The following is a 21,804-nucleotide window of genomic DNA, read 5'->3' as shown; positions in this document are numbered from 1 at the left end:
CATCTAATCGGTCCAGCCCTGAGGGATTCGTGCCATATTGATCCACCAGCTTTGTATACTTTTGAATTCTTATATGTTCTGAATGGAGAGGGAAGAGTAATCCAGTGCCAGACTTCTCCTGAAGAAGAGTATTGGGCAGATGAAATCCAACAAGGCCAATCCTTCTCTTCTTCAACAGTGGGGAAACCATGATAGACATTAGATAGTCACCCTTTTTTTTTGTTTTTTGTTTTTGTTTACCGTTAAACACCTCTGCGTTCTTGTTTTCCATAGGGAAATATGAAAGTTGTGTCCTGGTCCCCCCAATCTTGGGATTCTCAAATGGACAAACGTTGCCCCTCTATATTACACATTTAGATATATGGTGATGGAGACAGAATACCATTTCCTTCTTCCTTCTAACAATCTTGTCCAGTGACATTTTGTTACTAGAATGTAGGATATTGATCAGGGATGGGGAACCTTCGTCCCTCCCGCTGTTGCAAAACTACAATTCTCACTATGCCTGGACAGCCGAAGCTTTAGCTTCGGCTGTCCAGGCATAGTGAGAATTGTAGTTTTGCAACAGCTGGAGGGCCAAAGGTTCCCCATACCCATTCCAGATTCTATAGTAAATGCTCAAAAAAAATCTAAAATGATCTTCCCAAGAAGATGTGTAGTAAATTTTGTCTATACTTTAGATGACTGATGTGCTTACGTTACTCTGTAAACATGGAGATATATATGTGTCATTTGACGGGCCGATACCTTTCTGGTCTGGTAACTGTTTTCTTATTTTGCCGGTCTCAACTATTGACGTATGTGAATCATTTCCTTGTATGAAAGGTCAAGTAAGCACGTGGGTGCTATTTCTTCTATGTTTAGCTCCTCGCTGGGTTGAAACTGACAGACATATAATGTGGCCTTAATAAACACAAAGAGCTTATATCCAGGCTTAGAAAAACATGGCCACTATTTTCTGAAACAGCACCACTCATGTCTCCAGTTTGGGTGTGGTATAGCAGTTTCATTGGAGCGAATGAAGAGTAATTGCAATACCACACATAACCTGAGGACAGGTGTAGCGCTCTTTTTGCAAGAACGTAACTGTTTTTTCTAATCCTGGACAAACTCTTTAATTAAGTCTTAATGCAGCACATGAGAATTAGCACGTTCCCTAATGAAACAGCCACATTACCAAGTTTTTGGAAGGAAATTAGACCCCATCTATATGGAAATGGAGGACCGGGAAGCAAGGGAGCAACCCCGTAAAGTAGACATATAGGAGGAGATTTATCAAACATGGTGCAAAGTGAAACTGGCTCAGTTGCCTCTAGCAGCCAATCAGATTGCACTTCTCATTCCCCACAGATTCTTTGGAAAATGGGAGGCGGAATCTGGTTGCTAGGGGCAACTGAGCCAGTCACTTTACACCATGTTTGATAAATCTCCCCCATGGTGTAAAGTGAAACTGGCTCAGATTCCACCTTTCCATTCCTCACAGACTCTTTGTAAAATGAAAGTGGAATCTGATTGGTTTCTAGGGGAAACTGAGACAGTTTCACTTTACACCATGTTTGATAAATCTCCCCTATAGACTCTTTAAGAAAACAGTCCTGTCCTCAACCATGTGCAACTGCTGCTCATGATATTCGGGTGTCATTATGTTGTAGTCCTCCCTATTGACTAGCTATTGGTGCCATGACTTTCAGCACCTGATATCCTAATGGTGGCCTAGGCTGTCAATGTATGGGCACCATCACTACACTAAGTTCGCCATGAGGGGAGTCTCAGTCTCACACCCTCTTGTTGTGACCACCCTCTTCACAATCCACAGACTCCAATGATGTCCATAAATAGTCAAAGAGGGTGGTCACCATTGCCCTCAATGGGGCCTTAACGGGGAGCTGGTGCCGCGGTCCGTTTTTTTGAACCACGGCCCGGTTCTTGTGTACAGAGCGATTCTATCCACGGGTCCCGGGCCGGTGTAACGCACAGGAGGCGGGCCGGCCCGCCCCCACTGGGAGGGAATTCCCTCCCCTCAATGATGCGGCTTTATAAGAATCAATGGAGCCGCGTCATACAGGGGCGGGGGATTGCACCCACCAAGGGCGAGCTGGCCTGCCTCCCGTGCTTCAGCTCCGGCCCGGGACCCGTGGATAAAATGGCGCCGTACACGGGAACCGGGCCGCGGTTCAAAAAGCGGACTGCGACACTGGCTTCCCCGTGGCGGCGCCGATCTATCCCTAGGTCAGATTAAAGAGGATGTACCTGATGGTACATCCTCTTTAAAGCGTAACTATAATTTCAGTAGCCAAAAAATGAAATTTCTCAAATAAAAAGCCCACGTGTTACCCTTTAAAAAGAGCCCTAAACTGCATTGATAGCATGTACGCTCGCTGAGATATCCCCAGTTGTTTGGCTCAGAAGAATAAATGAATTTTTCTTCTGGCTGAGAGAAAGTGGGCGTGGCCTATCCCTCATCTCCCTGGCTGGGTCCCTCCATTCAGTGACCAGCACCTCAGCAGATGTATCACACACAGAGGGATCAGATAGAGCCCAAGCATGCAGTATCACAATGTAAGATTAGATACAGAGCCCCAGCAGATGGTATCACACACAGTGGGATTAGATACAGTCATCTGCTCTCATTACACTGTAGGATAATGTCAGCCATGGAGGTGGGGGCACCTGCTGCAGACCTCTGATAGTGAATGTTCTATGTACTATGGAAGGACTACAGCTGTGTTGTGCTGGGACTTGTAGTCCTTCCCTCCGTGACTCACCCAATCTCCCTCATGCAGCACATTGGAGTCATGGCTGGGATGTCCCTCCATCCATCTCCTCCCCTGCGCTGCTCCTCACACACAACACCCTCAGCTCTGCTATGTGATCTCTGTGAGGGGAGGGGGGAGAGCGTGCTGCTAGGAGGTGGGGCAGGGGAGGAGGGTTTGTTTATGTGTGTGTCAGGGCTGTTATCTGATGCTGCTGTCAGAGTCTGTACACCAAGTACGGATCTGCAGGAAGGGGGCGTGTCCAGCAGGAATGCAGAAATAACTCAGAGCCAGACACAGCTGTAAGGGCTTAATCAGCCTCATGTATTTAAAAAAAACTGTTCATTTTAGGTTATTAATGTATATTGCAAAAATTGTTATCATGCCCTAAGCTAACTAAAACTGAAAGGTCAAAATATTTTATAGTTACGCTTTAAGTTTTCCAGGACTCCTAAAGGCTGCATCCAACCTTTGCAGCCACCACAGTCAAATCCCAAGTGTTCGGGTTCAGAGAACATTGCTGAACACAAACAGTTCGGCATCTCTACTCAATGCTATGCCCAATAATTAAAGGGTAACAATTTGAAGAGCATTGACCTACTGTATAAGACTAAGAAGTTAATAGGGGTGACTGCCTCATAAAGCTTCTCTCGAATCTACTTCTATAATATGACTTTCTCTTTATGACTACTTTTCATGTTCATATCTAATGTCTTGCAGATTTTTGGAGCACTTGTTTGGATTTTGGTGGCAGCTTCTAACGTGCCGGTGCCCGTCGTACAAGGATGGGTGATGTTTGTATCAGTAACGGCCTTCATCGGCTCTCTCCTATTCCTGTGTGTGTTCCTCTGTGGTCTGGCTCACATGATCCCTACGAACTGGAACTTTGTGGTAAGTATCAAGAGTAATACTCATAATACTTTGTAATGTAGTTTCCTGCCACTGTATTTATTATAAGAAAGAATAATTTGTCATATTAACCAAATTAGTGTCCTCCAAAGAGACTTCCTTCTGGAGGTGCACTCATTTGCATAAGTTTTGTTTTGTTTTTTTTAATGGAAAAACAGTACCTACCCCACAACCTCCAGACAAAGTTGAGAAACTAAATAGATCGATATTGTAAAAGGCAAATATCTAGTCACACAGCTATCGGATAAGTTGGGAGAAATTGCTATATGACTCCAATCACAGACCTAGGGGGTGAACCATAGCAATGACTTCCCCAACAGAGACTCCTGAATCTTGACTATGTAGCCCGACTCTGGAGAAGTCACCTTTTCATTGGATCTCACTTGGGTATTAACAGCTGTTCCCTTATCCATCATTTGAAAGGTTTTGGTTAGGAGACATACTGTATAACCCCAAATACAGACCTTGAGGGTAAACCATAGCAAGGAGTTCTCCAACACAGACTATGTAGCCCATCTCTAGAGAAGTTCATTGGATCTCACTTGGGTAGGTACAGATCTTCTTTACAGCAACCTCCTTGATATAATAAGGACATAAGGACTATCTTTGAGTATTTGGTTAAGTAAATTCTTAGAATTCTTTTATTCTAAAGATAAGCCAAGTACAATTTGAGTGATGATTAAATATATGCCGGTATGGTGAACTGTCGCTGTTCCTTTCATTTCCTAATAGCTTGCCTACATTCATTATTTTTCTATTCTTGTTAAATATTTTGGGTTGTCCAATCACACCCGAAAAAGAGTGATAAAAAGACATCAAAAAGTCCTGTGTACCCCAAAATAAAATCCTACTGTTAAAATTAGAGGCGTACTGTATGTATCATTCTTTTTGTGCCATGATTTTGGTGCACTTTGTGTTTTTGTGCATCAATTATGAAGCAGTTTGCGCCATTTTTGAACATTTTACACCAGCTGGCCCATTTTTGAAATTTTTCTTTAGGAGGGGGCGTGGTTTAAGTGAGCTTTTTTTTTTTTTTTTCTTCTTCTTTTTTTCAGCCAGATTTTTTTTTTATGTTTTTATTTTATGATTTATTTTTTTTAGATTTTTATCATATTATTATTATTATTATTATTATTATTATTATTATTATTATTATTATATATATTTTTTTTTTTTTTTGTGCAAAAAATATTGTGCAGCTGTACTCCAGTCAGACTCTGGCATAGTTTGTTAGCGTTTTTGTTGTTTTTTTTTTTTTGCCTGAGGGAAAAAAAAGAACGCAATAAAGGCCTGTGCTCTTATTCATTTTTGCACATGGAGCAGAGTCTTCTGCGCAGCACGTGAAATGTACGCTAGTTGGGAAATTGTGCTGATACATACCCACCTAAATTAATTTGGTATGGGTGTTATCAGAATAAAGTTAATGTTGTTGTCAAAAGTTTTCATTAGTTAGGGTCTCGCCAATCAGGAGAATGAGCCTGGCCTACAGTAAGAGATGATAGTGGAGCAGGCCACGATGTATTTCTCCCTCCTTGTTTCTCTGATCAGTGGGGGACCCTGGCATGCAAAAAGTTTTTCTTAATGACTGGTATACTTTAAAGGGAACCTGTCATCAGTTATATGCTGCCTGAACCATAAGACATGAGAGTGATCCTTGGTGGCTTCTTCCTGATCGATAGATCTCTCTCTAATACCTTTCTCTTTATACCCAAACAACTAGAGATCTGTCAGTCAAGGCTGCTAAGGTGGGTAGAAACCACATCACACCTGTTCTCATTTTTTGTGTAATATTACAGCGCGGTCCCATTGAAGTGCATGGAGCTGAGTTGCAATACCACAGGTGCGTGGCTGTGTTTGGAAGAAATTGGCAATGTTTTCCTAATTGTGGATTAAGGTCTAAATTAGGCTGTTGTTTGGGGACCATATTTTATGTTTGAATTAGGCCAAGCTAGTCTAAATAACTAGAAACCTATACTCACCTCACCTGATCCCCCACCAAGATTCGAAAGGTGTCTGGTTTCGCTGCACAGCAATTCCTGTTATCAGACTTGATGCAAGAAATTGGCTGAATGGCACTGAGTGGGCACTTCCCTGCTTTATTACTGAGACCAGGGAGTGCTGAGCAGTGGGGCAGGGAATGGGGGATTAAATATAACTATCTATCTATCTATCTATCCAGCACAGCCTGGCCACAATTATCCCTGGACAACCCCTCTAAGGGGTTAACGTATATGAAGTTTTCTCTACTTCTGACTTAATATGTCTTATCGTTGTTCTTAGTCTAGAACTTAATGTGCAGATTTCCTGCCTTTTGTCACCATGTGACTATATCCACCTGAGTTATGACCTGTAATCACAGGCCTCGCTGCTGCTAGGTAACATATTATAGTATGGCGTACAATTACAGCAATGTTTTACCATCCATTAGCCCTGCTAAATACATCTCTATCCTCTTCTAATTAAAGGGCTATGTAAGAAAAGGTAAAATAAGGACTGGGATGGGGCCACTCCTTCCATTATTACTTTTTGTGCCCGCATCCTCCACCAACCTCAATCTCACACTAAGTAACATTGTACTGTATCACTGTACTGTAAAGAAATATTCTCATTTCAGAAAAAATCAACTACCCATAGGATCGGATAGGGGATAATTGTGCCTCTAAATAAATGGAGCATATAGCTTGTGTGTGGCCAGAGCTTGGTTTATTCTCAGCCATTCAACAATGAACAGAATCCCCATAGAGAATTAATGAAGCACTTTCCAAGCATGATGGCTGTTACTGTATTTATTCAAAACTGGTGGGGGTCCCAGAAGTCAGACCCCCACAGATCCACTGGTTATCCCGTATTCTGAGAATAAAGGGTAACTTTCCAAAATAAAAAAAAATACACTTTTTAAGGCAGAGCAATGAGACTCCCCTCCTCTAGGCTGTGCTGCCCGGCTCTGTGGTAAGGCTGTCCATAAGATGGCCGACATGGAAGAGCATGTGACCATGCTCCGCCCCCCAGTGTCCAGCACTGAGCCTGTAAATGCCTATGGTGGACACTGGGGGTGGGGCATGGTCACATGCTCCTCCATGTCGGCCATTTTATAGACAGAACCACCACAGAGCAGGGCAGCACAGCCTGGAGAAGGGGAGTCTGATTTCAGCTCTATGAGGTACACAGGGAGCTGCTGTCAGTATATACAGTGAATACACTTACTAATACTGTACACTGAGCAATTTTACTATAAAGTGGCCAACCCCTTTAATGTTTCCAAGATTGAAGCTCCTCAAGGCTTTGTCCTTTTTATACTTTTGGCCTGAGACAGATCAGAGTCCCATGGCTTTATATGCCTCATATATGCTGACAACAGTCAAGTACCAAAAAAGCTCAAATTAATTTATCCAAAAATAGAAGAAACTCTCCAAAAATGTGTACAAAACAAAGTCTAATCTGATCAATATGGAGCACTACGCTTTCCCTGTATTGGTTCCCACTCTAATTTACTGAATATCATGCCTTGTTTAGTTGAGTTGTCTTTGTAGAGATTTAAAAAATGTCAAAACTTCATAGAATTCAAACGCTATAGGAAGATACTATATGAAGATACTATAGGAAGATGGTCATATGTAGAGCGAGAGCAGTGATCTAGATGAAGAGATGATTTTTGACAAACAGGTTCTCATCTGGTATAACCACTTCTCTTCAGGTGGTAGGGCTGGCCCCGGTATGATCCTTTAAAAGTACGCCAATAACTTTGTTGTTCAAGCTTTTTTATGTCCTTGGAGAAAAAGAATTTGGGCTGAGTATCAAGACATATAGGCTACTCTCCAGGTCTTTGACCCCAAAGGGTTGTCCAGTAAGCACTAGGCTTCAGCTGTCTTCTGCACTCCAGAAAACCCCTTGTAAAGTCTCCTTTAGCAGAACAAACAGATGGTAGTATGCTTAGTTTAAAGTGCCGGGACCATCACTATATTGAGCATCTTGCAACCTGATGGTAGTCTGAAGAGGAGAGATCAGGGCTATATGGAGGAGGAGTCAAAATCAAGTCTTTAAGGGAACCAATCACACTAAAATTGGCCATAAAGCTAAGGAAACGTGCTGGTACATCAGCCAGCACGCTTCCTAAACTTCCCCCTGTACCCTGTACCCGCCGTCCCACCCGTCCCAAGTAGTCACGGGCGGGTGGCTGGTCAAGTAGTCACTGAGTCCTGGGCCGGCTCCGGTGCTGTAATGACGCCCCTCTGGGCGTGTTGGAAAGCGGCGCCTGGTGACGTCACTCGGGGGGGGGAGGGGCGTCATTGCACGTCGGCCACGCCAACGTCTTTACTATGCCAATTTTAGTGTAATTGGTTCCCTTACAAGTTTCTGGTGGTTTCCAACATTATGGGCACCAGTAATAACAATGGAGCTAACCTAAAAATTTTACACCTCCATGGCAATGATAAAATGGAGAGCACATATAGCAAAGTACGCAAAGATGGCAGCGCTGCCAACACAAACATAACTCCATTTTGGGTAAATATTGATTCACTCTGGTATATTTGGCACTAGTGTTGAGCAGATCTGTCAGGTAAACTATATAAACTAAGCTATAGGCTGTATCCATGTTTTCCCGGACTCCCTAGGGCAGCATCCAACTTCTGCAGCCACTGGGAATCAAACACCGAGGGGGAGATTTATCAAACATGGTGTAAAATGAAACTGTCTCAGTTGCCCCTAGCAACCAATCAGATTCCACCTTTCATTTTCCAAAGAGCCTGTGAGGAACAAAAAGTGGAATCTGATTGGTTGCTAGGGGCAACTGAGCCAGTTTCACTTTACACCATGTTTGATAAATCTCCCCCTGAGTGTTCCGGTTTGGATAACGTTGCCCAACCGAAACATTTTTACAGATACACTGAACCCAATTCACCACTTTTACCAACTATATGGCAATGCCAACAAATGACAGAATCTATACTTTGTCTATGCTACAGAGCATCACCCCATACTCAGTTGTCACCCAGCTTTATTATACCCCTGATATTCTTGTGTTACCACTAGAATAGAATATTAAACTAGGCAACGTAAGATGAGGTGACTCATCTGCTGACAGTCATCTCCCCCGGCCTCCCCAAATACATGAACATTTGCCACCTGTGTTCTCTATAGGGAGGGGAAAGCCGCAGCCAGACAGCTCTGGAGCCAGATTATCCCTCCAAGAACAAAAGGGTCAAGTTGCATAAATCCCTCACACCAACATCATCTGTCATTGAGAGTCCTAAAGATCTTAAACTGCGGGCCAAACTAAAGTCAGCCAAACCCACAGCATCGGTATACGTTGTATGGGGGTCTCCTGATGCTCTGACACGTTGGTGAAGATGAGGATAAGACGTGATGGCACCTCTCCCCTCTGTGCCAAATGTTAATGTGTATGGAGAGGCCAGGAGAGATTTATTTATTATTTCTCCTCTCTGCATTGAGAACACGTGAATGGAATCTTGTCAGACATTCGTGTGTACAGTTTGTGGACGTCAGAAGAGAAACCTGTCGGGCAAATTAACCAACATTGAGCCAACAGCTAATAAAGGTATATGGCCACCATCACTATGAATACCATATCATTTGAACAATCCATCCTTGTAGATTCAGACATCTGACCCTTCCCCCACTTTATAGGGATCATAGCTTATAGTACATGTAGCAGGTAGGGACATGTTGTGTAGGAAGCAGAAAATCAGGTTGGAGCTTCCTCTGGGTTTTAAGAAGAAAAACCCGACCTGTTCCACCCATCGGTTTAATACAGGCGATTGCACCATAATGATTAACAGTGCTGATCCGCTGTAATATGAGTAATGGCTGTACCTGCCTTATGTGTGTGTTACACTGTGAGGCGGCATGGGATCTGGCCATGTGCCAGCACTAATTTCACATTTTCTTATTAAGTCACGTCCACTAGACTTACTTCATGTCATTTAACGTAGCTTGTAGCTTTCAGGCCTCAGGTAAAAAAGACGATTTTGGCTGGATGCCTAATGACTGATGACTTCCCAATCTGCTGTATATGATTATAACCCACTCACTATATGAGATCTATATACAGTATAGACATTAAAGCCTATGGCATGGGGGAAGAAGTACTTTTACATGTGCTACAATTTTTAACTCAAAGTAAGCGGTAGTTTTTAGTCTGCAATCTTTATGCCCCTTGATTATAATCTGCTCTTGGTTTCAGCTTTTTCTCATGTGGTCACTTTTCTGATAGTGTATCCAGGATGCTGCTGTCTTTAAAGGGGTTATCCAGACTTAGAGAAAAAAATGTCTGCTTTCTTCCTATTCTCAGGTTGGGTGTGGGGGTTTGCTGCTCAGTCCCATTGAAGTGAATGGAGCTGATCTGCAATACCACACACAATCTGAGGGCAGGGGTGGCGCTGTGCTGTGCTGTAGCAGTGCTTTTTCTCATCTTGGATAACCCTTTTAATAGTTGTCATGCATCAGCACAGTGTCATTCCTAGACTGGTTTTAGATTCTACATCTCCTGAAGGATATCTGCTCTCTAGTACTCACAGATGCTAAGAGTGCCATTCTCTACTCCACCTCTGCTATATCTGCCATTATTGCTAACCATTCTCTCTACTCTCATGCACAGCTTCAGACTGATGTGGGTAGTTCCCCTCCTATCTACATTCTGAAATAGCACAGCTTTTGTGATCTGACTTTCCTGAAGACTTGGGTGCTTTCCACAACCTGATCTGCCATGAACAATCTCCTCCCCAATCCAGCTCGTGGGGTCCTATTAGACAAAGTGATTTTCCGCTTTCATTGATTAATGATAAACTATTGCAAACGATCACTTGAAACCACGCTGAGAACTTCCCGCGGATTCTGTTGCTCGCCCCTGCGCACTCCCACCTGCCCGTCCCATAGACTTCATTCTATGCTCTGGCGGATTCCGCTGTCCGCCCAAAGACAGCCCACTACAGATTCCGCGTAAATCCTCTTTTGAGGCAGGGGTCTCAGTGGCATTATTTTCCGATTTTAAAGCTGATTTTAAGAGCATTGTCCTCACTGTAGCGAGCCTCATCTTCTTCGGATTCCTCAGCACTCTCGTAGTCTTGACGGCACAGCATCACCTCCTATACCGTCCTCACTCACACTCAGACTCCTTCCCGTCCCTGACCGCCTCGTCTCTCCTGGTGGCCGATACCCGACCCTCAGTCCTGGCAGGCTGTCCTATCCACTCTGCCGAGCTGGACTCCTCTTCTTCCTCCTCTTCGCTATCCTGGGACGCACATCGCCGCCGCCGCCTCCTGTCCGCCATGTGGGTGAGGAGAGAATCCGCGGAGTTGCAGTGGAAGAACTATATTTCCCAGCGTGCAACGCCATACACTGAACGTTTCATCAACGGGGAGGAATACTACACGTCCCGTGTGCAACGCATGGTGGAACTAGGAAGTCTCGCGGTGCTATGCACTTAGCCAAGCAGCAGGACAATAGTCGTTAGTTATAATTGCAATTACAATCGTAATTAAGATAGTTTGTATACATATATAGTATACAAATGATCGTAGTTACGAATGTACAGTACGATGTGTACATCCACCGAAAGATTGTAATCAACTAACAATGATTTTATGGTCAGCTCAAAAGACCAACGACCTACAAATTTTCGTTAGTCATTTGATCGTTGCCTACATACACACCGAATGATTATCACTTAAATTCCAACGATATATATAACCATTTTTCCCAAGATAATCTTTCCATGTAATAGGATCCTTAGGGCTCGAGACTGTAATAGGCTTTGTTCACACTGCGTATGAGTCCAGCCGTAGTTCGTACGCCGCCGTACATGTGCGGCTGAAACTACGGGCGTGGGAAAAGTAGACATGCGGCCGGATGCGTACGAACCGCGAACATACGCCCGTAGTACAGTTATGCTTCCCTAGCTTGTTTCGTAGCGATCTGAAACAGGTCATTTACTTGGAAATCTTCGCCCAGCCCAATAAAACACACAGAACCTTTTGGATCTAAAAATCAAGTTCTATTTGGCTGAAATAAGTACTTCGTACGGGACCGCGTGGAAATCCACGGCCGTGAGTTGGAACATTTTCGTCCTCAAACAATGGTCTTGTTCTTTTTTCACGGCGCCGTATACGATCCGTCCGTAAGTTCATACGTAGAGTGCATTGTGCGGGCGTATATCGTACACTTTCAAGCGAACGCATCAACCTCAAAACTACGTGCGTATATTCGCGGTTCGCACTACGGACGGAAACATACGCAGTGTGAACATAGCCATAGATACGGACAGGGTCCTCTTCCCCATGTACCTGTCTGCCATTTGCCTTCATGTAATGTGTTTTGATTTTGTGTTGTTTCTGCTCATTACCCCTATCTATTGTATAGCGCTCTGGAATTAAGGGCGCTCTATAAATAAATAAAAATAATAAGCAAATGGCGATCTACGAGACTGGTCATCATTTACACGATCCTTTACAAGACTCGATCAGTCGTGCGGCCGGGCCGCATGAACTAGATTATTTGTGTGTCCCTTTCTGACAATGAGCCATAAGCTGCACATCACCTATTACATTGGGAGATGTGTGGCTAACAATGGGTGGTTTTTCTGAAATGATCAGATGAACCAGCTATTACTCCATTGGCTGATCGCTAGGCCCTTTTCACAGGATGATATCGGCCCTGTGATAGTTGTCCCATGTAGTAGAGCCCTGGCAGGAGGGCTAACGGATCTATGTCAAAAGCAGCAGGACAGTCGGCTATTTATAGGAGTTGCACACACTGTACAACAAAATGGTAGGAAATTTTGAATAAAGACTATTCAGAAGGTTTCTTAATTTTGCATTTATGAAGCAAATGAACAATAAAAAAATAAATAAAGTGGAGCTAGGGGAAGCCTAGCTACCGGGGTGGACTTTAAGCAAGTATGTAATTTCCCTTCAGTAACACCACTGAGAAAATGAGGCACAGGAGTGTGCAGCAGCATCTAGTGTACAGCAATGCTGGAGGCCCGTATCCTGCTAAGGTGCCCACCAGATAGGAGGGTCTGCTGGGGGATTCTCCGGATCCCCGTTGGGCTAGTCCGATTGCATGTATTGACAATAAATTGACTGTGTAATGTGTGGATGTGATAAGTCCCAAGAGAAAGTAGCCCTCATTGTAGATGCTCTCTGTCCTTGATAGTAGATTAAGGTCCTGAAATGGGGGGGCGGGTGTCTCCTCTATTAATTTACCTCGCTTGCAGTAATAGGAAAGTGAACCACATGCAGGATTCTGGGTCCATGGAACAGTTCAGATACAGCCTGATGTGGCGTTCTTCCTACCCTTGTATATTTTGTACCCCCTATCTCATATACAGTGTCCCACCTATCAGAAGAGGAACATAATTCACTCCTTGTGGTCCTCCATTGAAACATACAACCCCAGTGCAGATTAGAGATTCTGAAGGTGCAGCTTTGGTAATGAGGTCCTCATGCATGGTTCCCCCACATCAAGTGATCTAGGGTGAAGGTGCTCTATACACTAGGAAGGGATGGCCATTATGATTTTGCGGTAGAGGCCTTCTATACATCCTGGCTAAGGTAACAGTTCACCTTTTGTGTGTTTGGTTAGAACTATACAAGTTTGATTGACAGCTGAAATACTATAGTAGCCAGTATTAGGTCACTGTATTGTGTAATATGATGACTTACAGCGAGGGCTGGAAATAGTATCATTCAAAGAAAGCTCATTTTTCCTTATTAGATCAATGTATAAGATTCTTCAGTGCCACCCGGGGTGTCTGGTGGGAATGGCACCAAGGATGCCCATAGGCCACTGTACTGCATCTTGGTCGGGGTATATATCACCTCCAAAAGGTATATGTATTATAGAGTAACCACAGTGATGGGTATGGTGCCCATCTAGACTGCAGCCTAAATCTGCTTGGTCCCCATCCCATCTGCATTTGGGTTTTTTCTCTATAGGAATTAGGAAATGTATTGTTTGCACACAAGGGAATGAATGTTTGCTAGAAGAGTGATATAGAGTGTAAGGGCCCTATAACATGGAGCGATAATCCTCCGAATTGGGACAATTTGGCTGATTATCGATCAGTGTAGAGAAAACAATCAGCCGATGACAACGATAACATAGTCGATAACATAATGGGGGATGGTTATTTTTTGACTATAGTGAATGACACATAGAAGATACGCTTTTATTTGGTCACCTGTTGTTTGTGGCTATGTGTATACTACTTATAGGAAGGTGCTCAGTTCCATCATTCCATCATTGTTTAATTTTAGACATAAAATCATCGGGCACTGACCGCGCATCCCTACGTGTAATAGCAATGCGTGGCCGACAATTACCCAAACGCCTGACACCTTACCTCTCCCCGCTCCTGGGATGGGAAGCGGCGGGTCACAGGAGAGAAGACCGGGAGCTGGGAGAGGTAGAGTAACAATGTCCATGCAGCCCTTACTGCCCAATTATCGGGCCATCTAATAGGTCCAGTAAACGAGAACCGATCTAGCAGGTCGGCGCTCGTTTACTAAAATGATCGGGCCATAGTCGGCCAATGTTATAGTGCCCTAAGGCTGGGTTCACGCTACTCTTCTTTTTTTTTTTCTTTTTTTTTATTTATCCATTTTTGCAAATGACGGATGGAAAATCTGATTTGCGTGCATCCCTTTTGATCCGTTTTTCGACTTCTATTTAAAAAAAAGAGGATCAAAATGCATCCTTTTTTTTTTTTTATTTTACACAAAACCATGGTTGACAACATTTTGTCAATGGAGAAACTGATCAGAACGGATTCAAAAACGGATGAGAAAACGTAGAGTGAACCTAGCCTGAGACTTACATATTGCCCATTTTTGTACGAAGTGACAAAAGTCAATAACTTAATGGGGGATTGTTATTTTTTGACTATATGAATGACGCATAGTAGATAAGCTTTTATTTGGTCACCTGTTTGTGGCTATGAGTATACTACTTATAGGAAGGTGCTCAGTTCCATCATTCATTGTGACTGTGTTTTACGTGGGGACATCTTGTGACAGGCAGGTGACATATGATATTGTTGCAGAATAAGACACTTCATCACATGATATGTCACAACACGTTTATGACTATATGACTGACACCTAGTAGATAAGCATCACCTGTGGTTTGTGGCTATGTGTATACTAGTTATAGGAAGGTGCTCGGTCACATCATTCATTGCTTAATATAACCTCACCATATAATAGTCACAGTCAGTCTTGTCACATGTGACCAAAGTTTACAAAAGTTAATGTTCTACACTAAGGGCAAAAATGTAGGGTAAAAAAAAAAAAAAAGTTTTTAAAATGTAAAGATGGAGGAAACCAGGGGTGTAACTAGAAATGGCTGAGCCAGATAGCAAACTTTCGATTTAACACGAACCCCACCCCCACCCTGACTGGCCACTAAGCCATCAAGTGTAGTCATAACTGCAAGTGCTTGTCAGGAGTGCTTGCAGATACAGGGACATATGCGGAGCCCGTGAGGCCACCAAGTTTGCAATATACATTCATATTTTTTTTTTTTTTTGTTATCATGCTGTACAAAGCTGAACTTACCAGAAATCCAGGTCCAGTCTCCTGAAGGCAGATTTCCTGACTTTTTCTGACATCAGTCACATGACTGCTTTCTTCTGTGAGCGCTCACATGGCCTGGGATACCAGGACTTCCTGTTTTCTGACTGTTTCCTGTTCTTTGAGAGAGGAAAAAAGTCAGAAAACAGGAAGTGCCGTGTTCTCCATGATAACTAAAAAAAAAATAATGAATGTAAATTGCAAACTTGCTTTATATCTCATCTACTTTTGGTTTAGATTTTGAAAGTTATAACGACAGGTACACTTTAAAGGAGAAGTTGGGCAATTTGAAAACATTTTCATCTAGCAGGGGCAGGGGGGAACGAAACAAGCAATCACAACTCACCTCTCCTCATGCCATTGCAGTGCTAGATTGCCGCTCCGGGACAACCTGCTTGATAGACTGCCTATTCAGCCAGTCAGTGACTGGTGCGGGACACTGCTGCAGTCACTGATTTGCTGAGCGTCCAAGCCATCAGCCTGGACAGGCAAAATGCCTTCCTGCAGGGGTCCCAGAGCCTGTGAACTGGCTCTTTGCAGGCTAGGGTAGGGGTAAGTACTGATTGTTCATTATGTTCTCCCCTGTTCCTGCCGGCTGTAAAAAAAAATTTCAAATCACTGGACTCGCTAAAATTCACGTTCCAAATTACTGAAACTGTTAGATGCTGTTAGGACAAGCAGAAACATGGTACCTTTTATATATCTGTCTGTGCTTCCAGAACATAGAAAAATGCTTTTATTCTCTAGTGGAAGGAGTCAAAGAGGCGTTCCTGAGCTCCTGAAGTATTAGGACTTCCCATCCTTGTGCCTTCTTGATTCTGCCCCAAGGTGGAATAGGGATGAGAGGGAGCGTGAGTAGGCGTTACATCCTTCAGTAGATTGGGAGCTTCGGAACACATCTTTAAGCCTTTACCTTTACTGTAGGCCTCATATATGGGGCAAAGCCAGGATGGTGTTTTTTTTCCATTGCTACAAACCTATTGCCACTCGTTGTTCTGCCGTATGATGACTGCATGAGCTCAGTATTCTTCCCTTAAGGCAATATTTCTAAGGAGAATTTCTCTGATGGAACCTGTCCTGTCCTATATGAATATGGAAGACACAGAGATACAGTATGATGCCAACAACTTTAGGCACCATATCATAGACCTACAGTATATGACATGGTCATGCTCTTGAGGTGTTACTTTCACATTCGCAGAGATGATGTCCGGTCAACTGTTGGGCACCAATTCACCATCGACCAACTGGTCATTGTACCTTGATATACACATTGTCCATATGTAACTTCCACTGCTTTGCACCGGCATAGTCATCTTCATTTCACGTGTTCTAATTTCAGTAGACCTCACCCAAACTGGATTTTTGGTCTGTAGGAAGTGATGCTGTTTCCAACATCGATGTTGTAAGGCTGATTCAGTGCCTGGGTGTTGTCTCATAGTACAGGTTTTGGTTGGCAGTTATATGATGGGTGTGGGTGGGAGGATTCACGGTCATAGAACCACCCTATTACTATTCAGGACTCGGCAAGGTGTGAGTGATTACGTTTTCCTAACTAGCAATTTAGTGTTTATTCTTGTGTCTACACCAGGGATGAGGAACCATTGGTCCTCCAGCTGTTGAAAAACTACAATTCCCATCATGCCTGGACAGCCTTTGGCTGTCCAGGCATGATGGGAATTGTAGTTTTTCAACAGCTGGAGGCCCAAAGGTTCCCCATTCCTGGCCTGCATACAGTAGAAATTATAATATATACCCTTTGACAGTGGGAATTGTAGTTTTTATATCTTATTGTAAGGATCTACAAAATTTCAAGACCTATCACCAAACTATGTGTTATGGTCATTGCCATTCTCCATAATGGTTATATACGAATGTTTCTTTTTCAGGACCTCGCTTTCCACTTCTTCGCCTTTGTGTTCTATTTCGGGGCCTTTGTTCTGGAAGCTGCTATATCGTCTCTAGCAAATCTAATGAAGAACGAAAACACAACTGTTCTCCACCTTGATAATCGCAGGATTGGACTGAACGTAGCCGCAACGGTATGATATTAAATTACAATAATATATGTACTCGTCACTTCACGTCATGTCTGGAAGCATTATGCATTGTTTTTTAGATGCCCTTCATTGTATATCATCCCTTTACACTGGTTAGGGCCACTGATATGGTCCTGTGGTGGTCATGTTTCTCATGATGCATTGGTAATGTCTTGGGTTATTGGATGGGCAGATTGGTTGTACAAAAATGGTAGCACCTGGCCACCTCCCTCCTGGCACCTAAGACCTGAAGCCATTCTACACCACTTAGGCACAAAGAACAACTCCTCAGCATGGTAGCCATCTTTTACTCTTGATGATTCCACTATGGGGTAACCATAATAGAACATCTTCGTAGGAAAACTGAACGTAGAGATTCTAACATGCATAACAATAAGTACAAGATTGGGTGGGGAAAAAAAACCTTTAAAGCGTAACTGTCATGTTTTTTTTATTGCAGAAATCAGTAGTATAAGCGATTTTAAGAAACTCTGTAATAGGTTTTATCAGCCAAAAAAGCCTCCTTCTGTACTCAAGAAGCAATCTCCCAGCCTCCCCCCCTGACTTCTTATCTGTGCATTATCAGGCAAACACGTCTTCATTACAGAGAAGCCAGTGAAGACGGGCTCTGCTCTCTCCATTGTAAGCCTATGGAGGGGGGAGGGGCTGAGGGAGATGAGGGAGCAGGAAGAGGTGACATGAAGGTCAGCTGTTTGTAGACTGTCTGGGCACCTAAACCGCAGGATTCAGGGGTCAGAAAGGTCAGTGCTTATCTATGAACTTACTGAGAGAAGATTGCAGGGTGTTGTGCTGTGCAGAAATCCTCCGTGCTCAGTCACTCCTAACAGCCCCTCCCCTCTCCATAGCCACATAATGGAGACAGAAATCCTGCTTCATTTGATGTGAGGGGGGAGGCTGGGAGATTGCTTTTTCAGTACAGAAGGAAACTCTTTTAGTACATAAAACCTATTACAGAGTTTCTTAAAATCGCTTGTACTATAGATATTTATTGTTTTCAGAAAAATTACCCTGAAATGACAGTTACGCTTTAAAGGGGATTATCTGACTTTTCAGACTTCTCTCCTCTTCAGTTCTGCACCAGTTAAGCACAGAAGCTTTGTCCGCCCACCCCTTCTCCGATCCCTGGCATGTGATAACAGCAGTGGTCTCAGCAGTAGAGATGAGCGAACCTTGAGCATGCTCGAGTCCATCCGAACCCGATCGTTTGGCATTTGATTAGCGGCGGCTGCTAAAGTTGGATAAAACTCTAAGGTTGTCTGGAAAACATGGATACAGCCAATGACTATATCCATGTTTTCCACATAGCCTTAGGGCTTTATCCAACTTCAGCAGCCACCGCTAATCAAATGCCGAACGTTTGGGTTTGGATGGATTTGAGCATGCTCCAGGTTCGCTCGTCTCTACTCAGCAGTCATATAGTGTACCACTGGCATCATCATTTAGCGATAGGAGCCATGATGCCAGTAGTAGAACGCGTGATGGCTGAGGCCACTGATGCTGATTGAAAACAGAGATGATTGATGTAGCTTTTGTACTGGATAGGCACTGTTGAATTCAATGTAGCGGTGCCGATCGGGGGATGATAATATCTTGCATTCGCAGGTCTGTTGATAGAGTTGCTTTAATGCCCCCATAGCATTGTATTGTAGTGGGTTTCTAGCAACGCTCCTGGCCGATAATCAGCCCATGTAAAAGGCCCTTTAGTAATCCCCCTTGTGCCTGCATTGTTTTGATAACCTGTTGCCCTTGGTTATGACCCACTAAGGTGGTCAGGCATGCTCAGTTTAACCGCAGTCACCAGGAAGTAATTGGCAGTTGGTCTGTTCCGTGCTGAGCCTGCAAGCAAGGGGAATAGTGGGAAAATGTGTGCTCTGTTGCATGGCAACAGCATAATCACATTTTAGAGAGGAAACCAGGAAGTGATTAAATCCACGGGGGAGAAAAACAGTACAGAGATGTCCATTTGTTCTCCATTACACATGGTACACATCTGATTTTACCAACTTTGCTTCATGGCACAAGCCCTTCCAAATAGAAACATTTGATTTGAAACAAAAGTCTTGTGTCTCGAATTTTTTTCTTGCATTGATTTTCTACCAGTACAAGGTCTTTAGCCATTGTGTAACTATTTTATACTCCACATCGGAATGTGGCTATGGAATGCTGTAGATAAGATTTCAGTGCATTTGAGTATTTGTAGTGCAATTACAGGACACTTGATCGCTGGGTTACATCAGTATGCAACCTTTTGTAGCTTACTTTACCTGGGTAGGGTCACGTTAAAATGGAAAAGTGTCTACTTTATGTTATTGTCTTAAAGGAAAACTCCAGAACTGAAGCCTTGGGATCGGTTTATCACTGTGCATTTACATCTGTAATACATCTATTATGTGTCTTATACACATAATACAACAATGGCAGTCATTTAAGGGAGAACCTAACAGCACCTAACACACCCATTGCCATTGGAACTACCAAGTTGTGTTTCCAGTGTCCTCAGGACACTGAGCTGTTAGTTTGCAAGAAGTTGGATGTGGCTTTGCTGGGTAGTCGTGGCCAGGGGTGTAGCTAGGATTGATGGGTGCCCCATAGCAAAAAATTTTAAGGGGCCCCCCTCCCCTACGTACAACACAAAGCACTGCACATTTTTTATGTTGCAGCATGCAAGTAAACACTGGGTCACTTACACACTGCAGTACATAAAGGGTTAAGCAGAAGGACACACGCTTTTACCTTCTCCCCTGGGCCCCCCTCCTGCACAGGCCCCATAGCAACTGCCTTCCCTGCCTCTATGGTAGCTACGCCACTGGTCGTAGCTTAAATGTATGAATTGTATCAAATTATATGAACATGCTGATAGTTCCCAGTTACCCCCAACCCCTTCTATCCAGTGCCACTCTCGTGATCCTTCTAAGTCCTGCAGTTTTTGAGAAATTTGATCTGGTAATAATATGTAAATTAGCTCCTTTGGTGCACTGGGGGCATTTGTCAGCCCTCCAGTGCACCGTTCAGCACGCCCGTCGTCCCCTATGGTCATACCTACTGATGCATATGCTGGAAGACCAGCCTACTTATGCATTTTTAAAATTGCTTCAGTAGGCTTGAGTATCAGAGGCAGCAGGTGGGCCAAATATTCCACTGGGGGTCCGAGGAACGCCCCCAGTGCACCGAAGGAGCTAATTTACATATTTATTTCAGGTCAAATCTCTTAAACAAGGCTGATATTTTTTCCTTTAAGGCAGGGATGGGGAACCTTCGGCCCTCCAGCTGGTGCAAAACTGTCCAGGCATTATGGGTATGAATTGTAGTTTGAAGCAGCTGGAGGGCCAAAGGTTCTCCATCCTTGTTTCAAGGCAAATTTATGTTGTCATAAAAAGCTTGTCAAGTAAAGATGTGATGGCAGTATGAGCCGTTGTGGCATGTCCTTACACTATGCAATGTAGTAGATAGCAATGATTAATCTGCACCAGAGTGTGGTGTCAAATGCATGGCTTAAGAGGGTGGAGCCTGACACAGGGATCCTCTCGATTTGTGGTGTTTAATTTCTTGTTATTTGATCCGCCCCCTCAGAACTTTTATATGCCCTGCCCCCTCAGAACACCTCCTCACACTGGATTCTGTCCAATGAAGTTATACTGAATATTTTCCCACAAAACTATATATTAATCTGCTCGGCTCCTGCTGCTCTATAACACAATGATTGCAGATTGGACTTTATGTGTAAAGAGTCAGGTTCCCTTTAAGGCCACTGCACTAAAGTTCTATGTAATAAAAAATACAGATCATTGTTTTATACATCACCATGACATTAATCCCTCCTTCTCCTGTTTTTTCCCTTCAGATTTTTGCATTTGCCGCTACTGTTTGCTATGGGTGCAGCATGGTCCTGGGATTCCGCAGATGGAGACAATAACAACCCGGAACAAGCTGAACCAGACAGACCCACTGTAACCTGATAGCAGTCATTGGATAAAAGAGCAGGAATGTGAATGGGCTCCTTACAAGTGTCACCGGGGGAGAGCGGCAGAGCCCGTTTCTCAGAGACATTATAGCCGGAAAAAGACTGACCACCTGTATATGTGCCTGGAGGGAAGCGTACGACAGCTCAGCAGAGCGGGAGCGCTGCACATACTGTACATTGTAATATAACAGAATCCCAGGTGGACATCGGTTCCTGTACTGGGATGTGATGCTCATGGATGTGTTTGTATGGGAGTTTTACAATAAAAAAATAAAAATTACCAAAAGCCAATCATTATGGAAAATGTAAAAGAAAAAAAAACATAAATCTGTTTCTATGAGTGATACACTGCTGGAACCAAGTTCTATCATCTTAAAGAGATACGCAGGGAAATGTACGGGTCCTCTCCATGATGCTAGAAGTCAACCCTCGAAGGATGGTTTCCAAGTGCATCGGTGTCTGCGGAAGACGAAGCCAACGTTCCATCCATATATAAGGGTCTTACATAGGATGTTCATGGGTTAGTGATAAGT

The 21,804-nt window shown here is 43.5% G+C and overlaps 1 protein-coding gene across 1 annotated transcript in view; it reads left to right on the top strand.

Moving 5' to 3' along the window:
* Nucleotides 1-21,562, top strand: part of MAL2 (mal, T cell differentiation protein 2) — a 35,687-nt gene extending 14,125 nt beyond the window's left edge. The window contains exons 2-4 of the mRNA XM_069959845.1: nt 3,474-3,644; nt 17,140-17,292; nt 21,152-21,562. Coding sequence (XP_069815946.1) covers nt 3,474-3,644; nt 17,140-17,292; nt 21,152-21,223 — 396 coding nt within the window. The 3' untranslated portion in view covers nt 21,224-21,562. The remainder of the gene's footprint in view (nt 1-3,473; nt 3,645-17,139; nt 17,293-21,151) is intronic.
* The last annotated feature ends 242 nt before the right edge of the window (nt 21,563-21,804 follow it).

Source organism: Dendropsophus ebraccatus, chromosome 2 (genome assembly GCF_027789765.1).
Source record: "Dendropsophus ebraccatus isolate aDenEbr1 chromosome 2, aDenEbr1.pat, whole genome shotgun sequence".
NCBI lineage: Eukaryota > Metazoa > Chordata > Amphibia > Anura > Hylidae > Dendropsophus > Dendropsophus ebraccatus.
This window is presented reverse-complemented; position numbering and strand designations above follow the sequence as displayed.